General features: G+C 57.4%; 1 protein-coding gene across 5 annotated transcripts in view; it reads left to right on the top strand.

Moving 5' to 3' along the window:
• GNB1L (G protein subunit beta 1 like) overlaps window positions 1-17,269 on the top strand; it is a 59,557-nt gene that overhangs the window by 28,649 nt on the left and 13,639 nt on the right. For all 5 annotated transcript variants that reach the window (XM_025982679.2, XM_072723488.1, XM_072723487.1 and 2 more), the window contains 4 exons: window positions 345-470; window positions 5,544-5,706; window positions 10,030-10,128; window positions 14,845-15,060. In XM_025982679.2, the coding sequence (XP_025838464.1) occupies window positions 345-470; window positions 5,544-5,706; window positions 10,030-10,128; window positions 14,845-15,060 (604 nt within the window). The remainder of the gene's footprint in view (window positions 1-344; window positions 471-5,543; window positions 5,707-10,029; window positions 10,129-14,844; window positions 15,061-17,269) is intronic.

Here is a 17,269-nt window from a genome sequence, read left to right as displayed (position 1 = left end):
AGCTGTCCCTTGGGCCTGGCCCCTCGGAGAAGGCAGGGAACTCGCCCTCTCTGTGAGAGACACCATCCAGTGTATGGTGTCAGCGGCCACCGCCTGTCCCTCTCAGACTCTGCCCGCGGTGCCTCCATGGCTCCTGAGGGCCCTCTGCCCGCCGTCCTTGGAAAAGGAGCACTGTGCCACTTTTACCCTCAGCTCACAGTTATGGCTGTCACCTAAACCAAAAGCTACCGACTGAAATATCTGGTCCACCAGCTGTGTGCTTCCAGGCCAGCCCTGCAGAACATGCTGGGAATGCCCTCCCCTGACGCCTCTTCCTGAGATTGTGCTTACACTTGTCAGAACAGGTCCCTGAGTGGGCTGGTGCACATCTGGAGCCTGCAGACACGGAGGGCGGTCGCTACGCTGGACGGCCATGGGGGCCAGTGTGTGACCTGGCTGCAGACACTGCCCCAAGGACACCAGCTTCTCAGGTGGGTCTTGGTGCCAGCAAGTACAATCCCAAAGGAGTTAAGTTGTGGCCTTCAGCAGGAGCCAGGAGCTTGCCAGTGGAGGCTCTCGGGGTCTCCCCCAGCTGCCGGGCCGCCCCTGCCAATGGCAGAGCAGTGTGACCTCTGCCCTTGACCCACCCTGAAGCAGTATCTGGGTATGCTGTGTGCCTGTCACTGCACCCTCTGTGACCACGGCGCTGTCCAGGCAGGTGCCCACTGAGAAGAGCTTGATGAACACAAAACAGCTCTATCTGTAGCCCCACGCCACCCGTGGCCTGAGCAGAGTCCTTCCTGGCCTGCCAGGGCTCTCCAGTGGCAAGAGCTAGGGGTCCATGGCTGAGCTCAAGCCTTCTCCTTAGAGTAGCTGGTGTCATGACACCTGCTCTGATGGGTGGCCACCTTCCCACGAGGTGATGGGGACTGGTCACCAGGGTGGTGCAGAGCCAGAGCCTAAAGCCCACCTACCGATTGGGGCTGTGCTCCCAACGCCAAAAGCAGCCACTCCCAGGGGCACTGGGAGTGCCACACAAGAGCCCAGGTACATGGCATTTGGGGGGGCCGGTGCCGGGGGAGCAGGAGATGGCAAGAGCAGGGTGGGGGCCTGGCGCTCCTGACAGGAAGCTATGTGGGCCAGAGCCAGGATGTGCTTGGGCTGTGAGGGGCTGGAGCCCGGGCAGCAGAGCCCAGAGGGGCTATGTTCTGGTACTGCCGCTGTGGCCTTGTCCCCCAGGCTGGGGACTCCAGGTGAGAGGTGGGCCAGGAGGCAGCAGGAGGGAGCAGGTGGGTGAGAGAATGAATATATGTCTACCAAGTACAGGTGAAACTTTCCTGAATGCCCTCCAGAGTGGGTCTGTCTTCCCGCTATGAACTGGGAGCCTGGACATCTTGGCACCATGGTTCCCAGTCCCTAAAGGACAGGGGTCTGTCGGGACCCACACTTCTCCAAAGCACTTCTGTGCCAGGCACGGTCCTACCACTCTGCAGGTGGCTCGCAGGTGATGGAAGGCCCAGCAGTATCCAGGAGGGTGGTAGCCCCGGACCTGTGTGCTTGTAGCACCCCAGGCTGGCCTACAGCCCCCCGAGGGGTGGGAAGGCCCTCCCTGTGGTTGTGGACTGTCCCTGATGTTTAGAATAGATGTTGCATCCAAATACCCCATGAAACCACTTGCACTGGAGACTGCGGTTTGTAAACGTTCCTCCTGAGTTTTCAGCCGGGGCCTTAGGCCTTGTGGCGCCTCCTGCTCCTCCAGGGCCCAGGTGCCTTGGGCTGTTCTCCGGGAACTCCCAGCCTTGAGTTCTGGCCCTCAGACAGCTGGCTTGATGTTGTATGGGGAGGCAAGCTGCAAGCTGCAACAGCAACCTGTGAGCGAGTGATGGTGCTTCCCTTCCTAAGCTGGACGGCACCACCGTGGCTCTGTTCCAGGCGGGGGCCCAGGTTAGGGGGCTCGCAGCGCGGGCGTCGCAGGTACTTGGAGTGCCCAGGTGCGTTTACGTTGCACTAGAGGCCGTGCGCCCAGCTGTGTTTGGAAGCCAGGTCTCTCCAAAGTGGTCCTTGAGAAAGGAAGGTACGCTTTCATGTCAAGGGGAGGCTGGAGGGCAGAAAGCGGGGAGCCAGGCTGAGCGTTAGGTGCCGCCCGCATGCCCGAGGGTGCACCTGTGCCCAGTGACAGCCACCTGGGTGGGTTTGTTTTCTCTCTTTTATTGTGAACTGTAGCACACTTACAGAAAAGTGCGCAGAACAAGTTTACAGACTTGTGTTATCACAGAGTGGACAGCTGGGTAACCAGCCCTGACGTCTGCTCTGTTCTCGTCCTCGGGCGGCAGCCCCTCGCACCTCGTTTCTTGCTTTACCATCTGAATGTGCATCTCCAAAAAGCATAGACTTGTTAGGTCTGTTTTTTTTTTTCCTTAAAAAACGAGGCCATACAGACAGCTTCCTTTGTATGTGACTCCTTCCACTCAGCTGTACGTTGTGAGATCCACCAGGGTATGTGTGGCTGTGACACATCATGTGGGTTTTTTCTGTGTGCTCTCCTGCTGGATGTATACGTATGCCAGGTTTTTTATCATTCTACTGCCCGTGGAGATCTGGGTGGTCCACTTGGGGCTGGGAAACTTAAGAAGACTCCTGTCTGGGTCTCCAGGTGCCAGGTGTACCCATGTCAGGGCCACAGGTTGTGTGCACCCGTTGGGCTGCTTGGAGGGTGCCAGGCTGCCCCTCGTGCGAGGACCCCCAACCCTCCACTCTTTCTGGGGCCTGGAGGCCTCATTTGCATTCTCCTGATCACTTAATGAGCCAGCCCTCTTCTGCGTTTGTGAGCCACTGGGATAAAGTCCCCTTAAATCCACATTTCTCGGGCAACCCCGGTGGCTCAGCAGTTTAGCACCGCCTACAGCCTAGGGCATGATCCTGGAGCCCCAGGATCGAGTCTCATGTGGGGCTCCCTGCATGGAGCCTGCTTCTCCCTCTGCCTGTGTCTCTGCCTCTCTCTCTGTGTCTCTCATGAATAAATAAATAAAATCTTAAAAAAAAATCCACATTTCTCTATCGGATTGACTACCGTTTTCTCATTAAGTTACTATTACTATTTCTCATTGAGTTATTATTATTATTATTATTTTTTTTTTTACAATTTCTTTATTCTAGATACGGTTGATATTTTTCTTTTTTCTTTTTCTTTTTTTATGGTTGGTATTTTTATATCACCAGTTACTTCTCCCACAAAGTGGCTTCTGGTTCCCACTTAATGATGTGTTAATGAGCAGAAGGTAGCCATTCAAATGGGATCAAATCTGCCATCTTTCCCTTATGGCTCGTGCTTCGTGTGAAGGAGTCCAGCAACAGGCCTTGAAGACCTTCCTGCTCTCCCAGGAGCTTCTCTCTTGTTACTTTTGAGCCCACACTTCATCTGGAATGGACTGTTGGTGTGCATGAGCGTCCTTCGTTTCTGTGTGGATAGCAGTGGTCCCGTGCTCCCTGCCCTCATCTCCCCTCCAGGTTCAGTAGTGTGGGCAGCTGAGGACGTGGACGGTGCGGGAGGCTTCCTGGAAGAGGTGTTGGAGCAGCGTGCCCAGCAGCCAGAGAACCAGAGTGGTGGGGGGAAGGTCTCAGAGGTGGCTGCGGAGGTTGGGAGATTGGCTGCACCGTGCAAGCTAGTTTGTCAGTGGAATGTGGCAGTAAATATCTTGAGGAAAATGGGAGGCAGGTTCTTCCCAGTTGGAGAATGGAGTCACTAACCTGAGAAGGAGGAAGAAGCCTCGAGGCATCAGCATGAACTTGTGGGATTTTGAAAACATATACACAAAGATAGACACAGAAATACTTGTTTGTATGTATATGTTTGCGTGTGTGTGTGTGTGTGTGTGTGAGTAAGTGAGGGGTGGGTATATTGTGTGTGCGTACATTTGCATGCGCGAGTGAGGGGTGTGTGTGACATTTGTGAATGTATGCATGAGGTATGTTTGTGTGTCTGAAGTATGTTTGCGTGAACAAGATGTGTTTGCGTGTGTGAGTGTCCCCGTGCACACGTGTGTGTGTGTGAGAGAGAGAGGTATGTTTGTGTGAGTGTGTGTGTATTTCCTGGCTCTGCTGAGAGGGCCTGACAGCAGCGGCACCTCACAGTAATGAGCATACCAACACCCAGATCTTGGTTTGCAAGTATCTCTCTGCACTGGAAGGACCAAGGATTCCTTGGAGAAGGGCTTCTCGGTCTGGAATATCTTGCTGATGGACACGTGTCAGAAGGACCTCTGAGCCAGCTTGAAGGGGTCCCATTGGCTAATTTGGGATGATTTGAGCATAAAAATAAATAACAAGAAATGTAGAGTACTAAAGGAATACTGAAGTCCAAACTGATAGGAAGAGAAGGAGAGAGAAAAGCCCGTTCTTCCCATGGGATAGCATCTTGTAAATGTAGGAGGTGGTGGGCATGGGAGTCACCTGCCGGGGGCCGTGGAGACTAGCGGGCAGGTGGGCAGCATTGGTGTGTGACCAGGCTGAACTGTTGGAGGGTTAGGATACAGATTAACCATTAGAGCCTTGCGTTTCTCTAAAGGTATTTTGCCTTTAATTTCGTAGTATCGAGTCAACACACTTTTCCATAATTCTGCGGGTCAGCTCCTGCCTGCCCTCCCCTTGGGTGCGGTGTGCTGTACATTTGGCACAGACTGCAGTCCATCTTGGGATCTTGATACTGTGATTGTTTTCTTAGAATATACACACTAAAGGTTGTTCTGTGGGCTTGCCAAGGCCCACCACCATGTGAGTGCTACCCTGGGGCCACACAGGGCAGTCAGCCCTCTGCAGAGCCTCTGTGCCACCCCCTGTAGCCCCCCCGTCCTCCACATGCCACCATGCTGCCCCTAGAATGTCCCACCAGTGGGATCATGCATAGGTGGCCTTTTGGCTCTGGTTTCCCTCACTTAGCAGATGCATATGATATTCCTGCGGGTTGCTGCATGCGTCCCAGATTGGCCCTCCCTGTTGCTGAGTGAATTCAGCAACAGGGAGGATGTATCACATGTGGATGTATCACAATTAATTTCCCAACCTCCTACCAAAGGGTCGTGTCCAGTTTGGTTTGGACAGTTAGGAACAGAGCTGCTATAAACATTTCTGTACAGGCTTTGATGTGAATATAGGTTTTGAATTCACTGGGGAAAATTCATGAGGGTGGGATGGCTGGGTTGTCACAGTTAATTCATGAACTGGGAGGGAAGAGGACGAGCTCACACTTTGGCAGCATGGGGAGAGGCAGGAAGGGCAGGGGAGGCTGGTCATGGGGTACATGTCCTGAAGCTCCCTGGGCCTTGGTTGGCTGTGCACCCTTGGGATGGTCTATGAATGTGTCAGGCATCAGGCGTCTTGGACGCAAAGCCTTTCCTTGGCTGAGGTGCCCCAGCCAGATAATTTATGCCATCTGGGTCCTTCTCTGGAAGGTGTCCCCTGCCTGCCTTTGGCATCAGGCTGGCCTCGGCATGCCGGCACTTGTTCAGGTGGGGCACCCAGTTGGCTCACCTGGAGGGTTCACGGCCTGTCTCCTCTTGATTTGGCAGTCAGGGCCGGGACCTGAAGCTGTGCCTGTGGGACCTGGCGGAGGGCAGAAACACTGTTGTGGACTCTGTGCCACTGGAGAGCATGGGCTTCTGCAGGAGCTCCATCCTGGCTGGGGGTCAGGAGCGCTGGATGCTGGCTATGCCTGGGAGAAGCAATGATGAGGTGAGTGCCTGCCCACGTGGTGCCTGGCTCCTGGAGCTGCTTGCACTTGGTTCCCCTAGATGGGCATGTTCGTCCTCAGCACCTGTTACAGGAACACTCTGCCCACCACAAGACCCCAGAGTGGCAGGTCTAGGTCTGACTACTGGATTGCAGCTCCAAGGGCCTTGGCCTGGCCACCTCTGGGGTGCCTAGTGGTGAGAGTCAGGAAGGGAGGCCCCAGCTCCCAGTACCGCCCAGCATGAAGCTCGAGGCCATCAGGAGTCCAGCAGGAAAGACTGCCCAGAAAGGCTCTCAGAGGACTTAGGAGAAGGTATAAGGGAGAGAAATTGAGGCCCTGTGGAAGTCTGGGCATCAGAGCCAGCACAGCAGGGGAGGGTAGCCTTTGGGGAGCTGAACTGGGTCCTGGCGAGAGAGGCTTTGGTCGGACCTGGAATGCTGAGGATAGAGGCTGGCACTGGGGTGGTAAGTACAGTACATAGGGCACAGGTGAGTGACTCAGGAAATGAGGCTCCATGTGGGTGTGATGGAGCCTCTGAGGTGACCGTCAGATGGAGCTCAGGCCAGAGCAGCCAGCAGTAGTTGATGATGGGGATCTGGTCAGGCTGGGCAGCTTGTCTGTACTTCCAGAGGCAGCAGAGCAGAGTCCACCAATGGAAACAGTGCCCAGGACATGGGAACAGATGGTAGGAAGCAAGGGTGGACAGTAAGGTAAAGGACGAGGGTATGGCTGGAGGTGCCCGCTGGCGGGGAGCTGAAGGAAAACCGACGAAGAAACCAGGAGCAGTGATCAGACAGGCCTGGTGAGTGTGGGGGCGCAGCCAAGTGGTGGGGACCCAGGGACTCTGAGTGTGGGGCAGGGAAGGCTGTGGGTGTGCACATGCGGGGGGGACAGGGAGCCTCCTGTCTGCTGCCCACCCCCACGTCTCCTTGTGTCCCCTGCTGGCCCCAAGAGGCTGTGCAGCAGACGGCGCCAGGCAGGGACACGGGGTTCCATGCACACGGTGAGGTTTGGCCCCTACCCAAGAAGACTCGTTTGTCTTAAAGCAGATTTAGTTCATAAATAATGAGATAGGAACAGGCATTTATTTGTTCATGATTGCGTTTAAATCACCAATTAGGAGCTACATACACTTTTCTTGCCAATTTGCCAAAAACCTGTTAAAAGTTTTATTAATGTGAAAAGAGAGGGGTGTGCTTCCTCCTGGACCGCTGGGGCCAGGCAGTGGCAAGCCTCGCTCCTGCGCTGCACACCACGGAGCCCAGCCCGGGGCTGAGCCAGCCCTTCCTCCTGAGGTGGGGATGCCATGGGCTGTCCTCTTCCTGGCCAGCCCAGGCCTTCCCGGCTGCCTGTCACTTCCCAGGGCCTGGCCCCTGACACCCCACATGTGCTGCTTGAGGTTGTTTTTAACTGACTTGCTGGCTCCACTCGCCAGTGCAGTGCAGTGCTTTTCAGGAGCAGCCAGTCCGAGGACCTCATATAAATTGGGAAAATGGTGGTTTTTCATGTTCCCGCCTGGAATGTGCCTGGACTGAATCTGCTTGGAAAAGCATCTCTGGCCTGTGCCCAGACAATGCCCGGGGACGACATGCTCCCACCCCACTGGGTGGCCACACTTGCCCACACTTGCATTCCAAGATGGAAAGCACACTGGTGTCTGTAGGAGGCTCTGAGCACAGGCGTCCAGGCCCTTGGCCAGAGCCCAGAGCAACACCTCGGACTCACAGAGGCCCCTGGGCTTGCCCTGGTCCTTGCACCCAGGATGTGGCTGTGGGTGCTGCCACTCATGCTTCCTCCCTCTTGCTCAGGGTTTAGGGCTGTCCCGGCTTTCCCCTTCTTTTCTCAGAGCAGACTTGCAGGGTGACTCACCCCTACCCGATCCCCTGGCCTTCACACCCCTCCTCACTGCCACCAGAGGGATCTTCCTGGGCCCACAGATTGGGAGAGGCCATCCCTTACTGTACCTGTGCGCCCTTGTGCCAGGCCATCCAGGGTGTGGTCTGTGCAGGCTGTGTGTCCTCCCACAGGGGGTGTCTGTCTCCCCACCAGCACACGTAGTTACTCAGGGTGGCTTATCCCCTCATCCCTCAACCAACATCTTTTTTTTAAAGACACTTAAAAAAAAACTATGAGGGGAGGGGCAAAGGGGGAGGGGGAGAGAGAATCCTAAGCAGGCTCCACGTCCAGAGCCCGACATAGGGCTGTCTCACGACCCTGAGATCATGACCTGAGCCAAAAACAAGAGTTGGCTGCTTAGACAACTGAGCCTCCCAGACGCCCCCACCCAGTTAGCATCTTAAAACAAACCCATCCTCCTGATGTGACAAAAAGAACAAATCTCATTTTCAGAAGTCTAGCGGTAGAGCAGTGCAGAAGGTAGGAAATCAAGTGTCCTGCTCCCCGGCAGTTTGATCGTGGCCACGCAGACCGTCCCGTCACAGCACAGATGTGGGTCGGCTACGTGGGCTCTAAAGCAGCAGAGGTATAGACCGTCCACACAGCTGACAGCATGCTGCTTTGCACTTGCGCAGGGCTGGGTGCCCAAGTGTCCTCACTGCAGGGAGTATTTCTTTCTCTGTCCCGTGGAGCGCCAGGCCTCTGGGTGAGCAGGCCCTGGCCGGGGCTCACAGGCTTCCCGCAACGTCTACAGCCGGCTCTCAAGCCACAAGCCCATAACTCAGTCGCTAGTCCTCACTGCCAAGGACCCAAGGGCTCCAAAAGCCCACTCTCCCTTCTCCTGGGTTTTCTCCTGACTTCTGGGGGCATACTTAGGTACCACTGTGTCTTGGTCGTCATGTGACCTCTCTCTTGTGTTTCTCTTTGTTTTGTCAGAGCTTCTCCTTGAGCATCTTTGCTGTTCAGGGGCTCCTTCTCGCAGCCTCTTGTTTCATGACAGTAATAACCACACACGTCACTTAGGGTCTTTTCTGTCTCCTTTGTGGGCAGCGAGGGCTGTGGTGGCCGGCATGGACACTGATCCTGCAGGCCCAGCAGACGGTGAGGGAGCCTATGTGCAGGTGTGTACATAGGTGTGCCTATTTGTATGCACGTGTGTGCACTCTACTGTGAGCCCCTCCTCTATGCCAGGATACCTTGTCAGCCTCTGGTGAGAGTCCTGCTGCCCCCACGCAGGCCCGTAGCTGAGAGTGCCAGGCGGTGCCTCTGGCTTTCCACCCTGCCCTCAGTGTGCCCTCAGACAGACCCACCGTGCAGGTAGCCGATCTGGAACTCACACTCAGGGCTTAATTTCAGGCCTTGGGCTGGTTCTCTCATGTGGGTTATGAGGGCAGCCTGGCTCAGACCCACATGCCTCCGGTTTACTGGGCATCAGACAGCATGCCACCTGCCCCTTTAACGCCCCCAACCCCTCTGCACCTCAGACTCTTCATCTGCAGACCAAAGGATGTCCTCTTGTTGGCAAGGGATGATATGTGGCTCCACGATAGCTGCACGTTGCTGTGATGTTATCAGTACAGCCCCTCTCGCCAGTTTCAAGGGGGTCCTCCCCAACGTGAAGAAGTAGCCCTGCCTCACTCGAGATCCCCTCCAACTCCAAGGACCACAGGAGGGGGCGCCCTTGTCCCTGCTTGGTGGATGAGGGAGATGAGGCACTGGGGATGCAGATGCCCACTTCTCATGGCTGCAGCTGTCCCCTACAGATGGCGTGGGGAAAAGGTGGGCCCAACTCAGGTGGACAGGCCTGAGTGTGACCTGGCTACGTGCACCAGAAAGGCACATCTTCCAGCCGAGGTGCTGGAGGGCTTGCCCCTGCATTCAGGTGACACAGAACACCACCGTGGTGCCCAGGAGAGAGGTGTGGGGTGCTGGGAACGGCCTGACCCCAAACAACTCTGTGCACACCGGGTTCATTTCCTAGGCTTGCTGCCGGTCCCCCAGTATTCCCTGTGCACCTCAGTAAACCATTTGATGTGCCTGAGATGGTTCAGAGCTGTTCACATGCAAACCCACATCAGGAGAGAGGAGGAGGCAGAGATAAGGAGGATGGGCAAACTGAGTCAGTGCCAAGCAAGCCTCCTGGCAGTGGAGAGGTAAAATCGGGAGAGGCTGGAGGCAGCTGCCAGGTGGTGATGCTGGTTAGAGGGACACGCCGGTCACCCAGAAATGACGTGTGAGTTTCACAACGCCCAGCAGCGCTGGGGCCCACGAGCCCGTGCGGCCTAATTAGGAGGCTCGGCTCCCAGGTTCCTGCGGGCAGCAGACAGAAACTCGCAGCAGCCTTGGCTAATCGCCTTAAAAGTCTCTTGTTTGTATAGCACAGGCTCGACTTGGCGCCGGCCCAAATCAACTTGTTTTCTTACTGTCAGGTTCAGATTCTGGAGATGCCATCCAAGACGTCAGTGTGCACCCTGAAGCCCGAGGCAGATGCCAAGCCGGGCATGCCCATGTGCCTGGAGCTGTGGCAGGTAAGGCCCAGCGCACGCCAACCACGCCCTGCCAGCCACACCTTCCGGGCCGTGAATCATGCCCCATTCAGGACTCGGTTTATCGTCACAGCAAAGGACACTTAGCGCCCTGGGAGTCTCTGCGCCTGCTGCCCTCCTGCTCCTGCTGCCGCTCCTACAAACTGCCAGGGCAGGCCCGGTTTCTGCTGACCTCCGCAGGGCGCCCCCTGCCCGAGCCGCGCAGAGGGACAGCCCGGTCAGCCGAGCAGCGCCCCGCCGAGGGCCTCTGGCTCGGCTCCTCTCCGCCCGCAGTCAGGGGCCCCGCGGCCTGCAGCCGTGCACAGGGCTGGCCAGGAGGGAAGTGCTGACTAACCCGGCAAGCCTGCCTGGGCCCCGCGTTGCTTGGGATTGCTTTTTGTTACTTCTTTGCCTCAGAGGCAGGAGTGGGCTTAACATGCTGACTTTCCCTGTGGCCGCACTTGGCATTTCTGAGTCCCAGCCATTTCCCTCTCTCGTCTATTCTTTCTGATTAGAGAGAGTCGGAGGGCATCTCGTGGGGCTGGCAGCTGAAGCCTTGGACCGCGGAGTGGGTCGCATGCCTGAGTCCTGGCAGGATGGGTTTCGGCTCTGAGACCAAGAGTGAGACCTTGAAAGGGGTCCTCCTGGGCCTGCCCACCTGCCTCTATTAGAAGCCCCATCCCTCCTCAAGGCACAGCCCCCTCCCTGCCACCCGAGTCAGCAGTGCTCCAAGTGTACGTTTCTGTGTCTCAGGGCTGCTCATATTTGGGGCAGCAAAGCCAATGGTCTGGTGTGTGCACTTGGGAAGAAGCCCAGGCAGTGTCTCTGCTGGTCAGAAACCGTGGTGGCTAGGTCATTGACCAGTGCCTGCCTTGGGGAGTGCTGCTTATAGGCATCTTCCCAGCTCTGTGCAGTTCAGCAGCACCTTCTGGGAGCCGTGCTGAGCTGCCTGAGGGGCAGGAGGGGCAGGAGGGGATCCTGCTGCACTGCTGGTTTGAGCTTTTCACAAGATAGGCTTGGGCACTTTAGAGATGTCTGTGAGACCAACAGCACCCACAGGGCCAGGCACCCTAGAGACCTTGCCCCACGCTTTTTGTCCCTCCAGGGGCCTGCACGTTCTTGCCATTGGTTCCCCCACTGCAGCTTTTTAACCATTGGTATTTGTTTCCAATTGGAAATCTCTGATGAGCTGCTCCTGTGGTGTACTGCCGCTGCAGCACGTCCCAGAGAGGAGCCCACAGGGAGCTGAGCTGGGGGGGCTCCAGGAGACTCGCCTGAATGACGTGCTTTTGGCACCTGCAAACCTGCAGGTTTGCGGTGGGGAACGCCCCGAGGCCATGACGCCTGGGGTTGTGGTGTGGCACTCACACTCCCGGGCAGGGCATTACGGCTGCATCCGCTCACACTCTGCTCCCTGGAAACACTGTCATTGCATAATCATGTAAAAATTCCAGCAGAAAAATGTGTAGAAACGGGATGTACAAACTTGTTAAGGTAATTAATACAGTTGACAGAAGGACAAATCGAGTTTTTGTTAGTTGATACAGATCCAACGCAAAGCATTCTGTTAAAAAAGAAAAGTTGACATTAATTTGAAATGTCCTTTTTTTCTCTCCAAACCTGAAGGTCTGGGTTGTAATTTATTAATCTGAGTGTGGCAGAGGAGCCTGACAATTCTCAGTGAAACATTCAGATGTATTCTCTTTTTTTAGAGTTTGAGAGTGTGCGTGCGAGCACATGCATGCACACACACGAGTAGGGGTAGGTAGGGCAGAGGGAGAAGCAGACTCCCCGCTTATCGGGGAGCTCCACACAGGGCTCAATCCCAGGACCCCGGGAGCACGGCCTGACCCGAAGGCAGGCAGACACTTAACCACCGAGCCACCCAGGTGCCTCATATTCCTGTTTTGCTCTTCCAAGCAGCTGACTTGTAAAGGTCAGGAATATGTCTCACAGCAGCCCTGAGTGCAGGCTTCAGACCCTGGGCCTTGGGTCCCCTCTAGTGAGCTGGGTGCTCCCCACGGGGCTGGTCCCAAGAGGTGCTGTAGGCGGGGCCTGCCTGCCAGAGTCCCTGCCAGCACGCCCAGAGACAGAAGAGGACACAAAGTCCTTGTGGCAACTTCAGATCCTCACCCCATGGATTAGCCTATCGCCAAAGGCCTGAGGCCATGAGACCGCTGCTGTGCCTGTGCTGTCACTGGGGGCCACGGGCCACAGCACAGGGTGGGCAGCAGCCATCAGGGCTGGAGCTCAGCAGTTGGTCAGCCTTGGCAACTGAGATGAGCCCTGCATGTCAGTCTGACTCCTGATTCAGTCACCCTGTGACACTTGGATAGGTGATGAGTAGCATGCAACCGAGGTGCTCAGAACCCAGAGACCAGAGGCATCATGTGGACCCGGGCTACAGAGACAGACCAAAACCAATGTGCCGGTACTGGGAGGAGCCCCAGATGAGGGAGAATGTGCCCAGGGGATCGGAGGAGCAGGGCCCTGGGGGCAGAGGGTGAGAGGGAGGCTGGGTGGAGACAGGGTAGGTGGGAGGCAGGCCACAAGACAGATCACTGTCCTGGGGGAACAGACCCAAGTGGGTCCTAGGCGGGTTCCTCAGAGCTAGCCTCCAGGGTGGGCTCCAGCAGGTCTGCCCTGGGGGTTGGCATGGGTTTCTGGTCCGCATGTAGACCGTGCATCAGGCTATTCTCAACTGGCTCCCACTGTCCCAGGTCCGGGTCATGGCAGGAGGCCTTTTCTGGAGAGGCAGATGCCAGCTTCGGGAAGGAAGTCTTCCAGCTGTCTGGAAGAAGGTGCTTGAGCAGAGGTGCTGATCACTTTTAAAACACCCTGTACATCTCTGGAGAAAAGCAGTATAAATAATTTTATACCGCAACACTAATTTCCAATTGGGTGACTTGAAAGATACCAAAGTAGAGCTCTTCCCCATTACAGAACTAGAGAGACCACAGAGAAAGGTACCGACACTCATGGCTTCGCATGGGAGGCCAAATGGAGGCAGTGACCACGCTCCGCTGCTCTCAACCTTGGTCCCTGCAGGGCGGGCACCACCAGCACTGGGCACACACAGGGCCCATATCCTGACTGCTTGCCCTGTCAGGCCCCCTGGAGAGGCCCCAAGGATGGGCACAGGCAGCCACAGGCCAAGTGAAACTAAGGAGCCTTTCTTTGTATGAACATGTAGTATCCTCAGAAAAAGTGCAGGGGTCGTCCTCCAGACTAGGTCTGGCCTGGGAGGCTTCGCTGTGCTGTGGGCAGGTCTTCGTGGCTGTGTCCTCGCCATCCCCTGGCACCTCCACCTCCTTTTGATCAAAGCTCTGGTCTGCATCAGGCTTCCCCCGGCTCCCATCACTAACCAGGGCCCCGGTGACGTACACCACCTCCTAAAGCCTCAGTTTCCCCTTCTGATGCACAGAGAGAGCCCTGCTTCCGTGTGTAGAGGGAGTAGTATCCACTCATGAGACACAGGCCCTGTGACTTCTGGCTAAACCCTGTCACCTTGCTTAGCTGAGCAGAGGTTCTCTCTGGGCGCTCTTGAATGTTGTGGAGAGGCACTCCATGTGATGTGCACTACATCTGGGCCCGGAGCCCCTCTGGGCAGATGGAAGCACCCACGCAGCTCCTAAACAGGAGCTCCAGCAGGTGGGCAAGGAGAGCCTCCATGGTGCTGTGGCTCCTGTCAACCCACGACCAGTGAGGCCCAGGCACTCTGCGCAGCGCCAGCCTGGCCGCCAGCAGGGGACTGTCCTGGGAGTTGCAGGTGACCCGGGAGATAGCCTCAATGACTAGCTCCCCCACCCCAGGACCCCATTCTTACCATTGACCATCCAGGGCTGGGGTCCAGGCCCAGAGTTCCCTGAGGCTCTTGGAAAATCCACTGGGGAGGGGATGTGCTTAGTTATTTCTGACACTTGAGTGACACAAACCCCAGGCAGCTCAGCAGGAAATGCAGAGAGGAGTGAAGAGCAAAAGGTATCAGCTGGCCTGTGCTTTGCCCCCGAAGCAGCCTGGTCGCTGTCCCGGAGACTGGGCACCAAGCGTGGGGCTGCCGCTCTCAGTGCCGGGGTGACGGGATCTCGCGGCGCTCCCCTGGAGTGGTTGCTGGGGCTAGATAAACGAGGCGTCTGTCCCGGGTGCCCAGCCCTCTGACCCGCATCCTCATTCATCACAATAGCTCAGGGCCGGCGGAGCTCGGCTCACACTAGTCAGCGCCCTGGCGACTCACCAGGCCTGGGGGGGTGGGGGGCTTCTGCGGCGACATTGACAAAGCACAGAAAGTTCATTTTTCATTGAGATGGAGCTCGCGATTTCCTTTGGCTGGCAGTTCTAGACAGGTGACCGGCCTCACGAAGGGGTGGCCGCAAGTCTCAGCCTGCAGGAGGGAGGCAGGAAGACGCAGCAGCACCCGGCTGGGTGAGCAGGGGCACGGCAGCGGGAGGCAGGGCGCCGCGCTGAGCGACCTTGGGCCCTGTGCCCTGCAGCCTCGGTCCTCGGAGCCCCCCAACAGCGGCCCGTGCCAGCCCGGCAGCGCTGGTGTCTGCAATCCGGGGGGGGGGGGGGCACGCAGAGCCTCCGAACTGTTACCGCCCCTGGAGGACACGGGGCCCGGCTCCCCAGCCAGGCCACTCCGCTGGCCCCCTCTCTGGAGCCCCTTCTCCCCGCAAACATACCGGGAACCTTTGGGAGCTGACTGCTGCGCTGTCCCCGCAGGCCGACTCCAGTCCCCGCCCACTCCTCCTGGCCGGCTATGAGGACGGATCGGTGGCCCTGTGGGACGTCTCTGAGCGGAAGGTGTGCAGCCGCGTCGCCTGCCACACGGAGCCTGTCATGGGCTTTGACTTTGACTCCCAGAAGGCCAGGGGCGTCTCGGGCTCCGCGGAGAAGGCGCTGGCTGTCTGGAGCCTGGATGAGCAGCAGGCCCTGCAGGTCAGTGCGCCAGACCCGAGGTGTCATTTATCCTGCTTTGCACTAACAGTCTGATAGGCTGAAACAATATTTAGGCATGAAGAGGAGTTGTTGCAGATCCCTGGCTAATTAATCACCGTGAGGCGGGGTGCAGGCCAGCCTGTCCGCAGGGCTGGCGCAGGAAGAAGGGGGCGTGGGCGTTTGTGAACCGTTCACATGGTTTGGGTTTCTCTCAGACCTTGGGTTAACAGCAGTCACGTCTTGTCCATCTAGAGAAAAGGCATGTAAAGTCCGGGAGTAGGCAAGTCCATTTGCAAAAACTCAGAGGAATTCGGTCAGTAAGGAACTGATTAATCAACCAAAACCAACCCAGTGTGGAGAAATCCACGGAGTCACGCCCCTGGGGCAGTCTGCAAGCCAACCCCAGGGAAGCGGTTCCTCACTGCCAGCCACAATGGGGAAGGGGTGTGAGGCCTCGGGGCGGAGCTGGGCATTGCTGAAACCCTTCCCATAAGCTCTCCATGGACTTTCCCACATGGCTTGTGGAGCACTTGGGGGCCAGGTCTGGGCCTATGGCTGGTGTTCAGCATGCACTGGCCCAGCCTGCACCCTCAGCCCTGTCTGGGGCCTGGCGGGAGGACTTGGGGGGTGGGGAGCCTCCTGTCCAGGCCTCACACTAGTGCAGGTACCAGGGGATGAGATGTGCTGTGCCTTTTGGCCCCGGGAGGGTGGCCTGGGTGCATTCCAGTGTCTTGTGGTGGCCAAGGAGTCCCCATTAACCAGGAAGCCTTGGAAGGCTGAGACTTGGCCACTTGGCTGGCGAGTAGAAGCTACTGTAAACCCAGGTCTGGTGGGGCCCCTACTGCGAGACATGTGGCCATGGGGGAGATTGCCAGCAGAAGCAGCAGCAGGCTGGCCTCCTGGCCTCACCTGGGCGCTCAGTGCTGGAGTCCTGGAGGACAGGACTGCCCTCCTCTGCAGGAGCTGTGGTGGGGACAGGAGGCTGAGGAAGAAGGGGTCTCCCCTCACCAGGTGGTAAAGTCTGGTCGCCTAGCCTGGCAAGCCTGCCTCACCTCACCCTCGCCAGCGTGGACCCGCACAGCCAGAGGAAGAAGCCCTGGGTAGGCACATGGGTTGGAGAGGGGAGGAGCCGGCCCCAGAGAAAATCAGGGCACACTGCGGTGCCTAGCAGGGATGCAGCATCGCCACCCGGTCATCCCGTAAGAGGGACAGAATGAGGACAGCTGGGGCAGGCGTTTCACATGGTGGGTGAGGAGTCCTGGGCAAGATGGAAGCTGAGTCGGAGCAAGGCAGGAGGTGCTGGAGAGAACAGTGACGCACATAGAGGCCCAGGGATGGACACAGCTCAGGCGCAGTGAGACCTACGAGGGGCCCCTTCACGTGGAAGCTGGAGTTGGGGCCGGCATCCAACAGAGAATGATCCTGTCCGAGAATGGAGGTGAAAACCGGCACAAGTGGCGAGCAGCAGCCGGGATCCAACTGCCGGCTATCCTGGTGTGAGGCTGCCAGTGTCTCAGTGACCTGAGGGTGGGGAGCAGCCAGCCAGCCAGAGGGGGGAAGGAGCGGTCACATGTGATGTTTGGGTACACGGTGCACATTCATGCTTCCCTAGCATTGCTCCTTCCCAGCAGATCAGCTCGTGCCAGTACATGGCTGACTTGCAGTAAAGCCAACTACCCATCCGTCCTCTGTCCTGTTGTTCCCCACGGGAAGGGGGTTAGACAGGCGTCCAAATGGAGCCAGGCCCAGCTGTGGCAGGGCAGAACTTCTCATGCCTCCACCCCGGAGGAAGGGTCCCAAGGCCTTGGAACGGTGGACCTTAGAGGGGATGGGGTGACTGTCATCATGATGGCTGTCGTCTTTAAGACGGAGGCACAGCCAGTCTAGTGCTGGGTCTTTACATCCTCGCTGGGTGCCGAGCCCAGCCAGGTAGGCCTTGGCGTTCTCTCTTGCTCCCCTCCTTCCTGCTCCTCCATCCTGCTGGGGACCAGGCAGGGCCCCCAGGTTCCCACTGCGGGGTCCAGTGCCCCACCCCACTGTGGCTTGAATCAGCCTGACCTTGTAAAGGCTGAAGACTCAGGTGGCTTCCCTGAGAACCCCACCCCATTGGCAGTATCCCCAGGACCCCTGAAAGGGTCCCCTCTGGCCAACCTGGTCCAGATCTGCCTGGTGTCTGCTGGCTTGTTTGGGAAACAGCTGCTGGAACTTA

The sequence above is a fragment of the Vulpes vulpes genome, chromosome 10, assembly GCF_048418805.1.
Source record: "Vulpes vulpes isolate BD-2025 chromosome 10, VulVul3, whole genome shotgun sequence".
NCBI classification, from domain to species: Eukaryota; Metazoa; Chordata; class Mammalia; order Carnivora; family Canidae; genus Vulpes; species Vulpes vulpes.
This window is presented reverse-complemented; position numbering and strand designations above follow the sequence as displayed.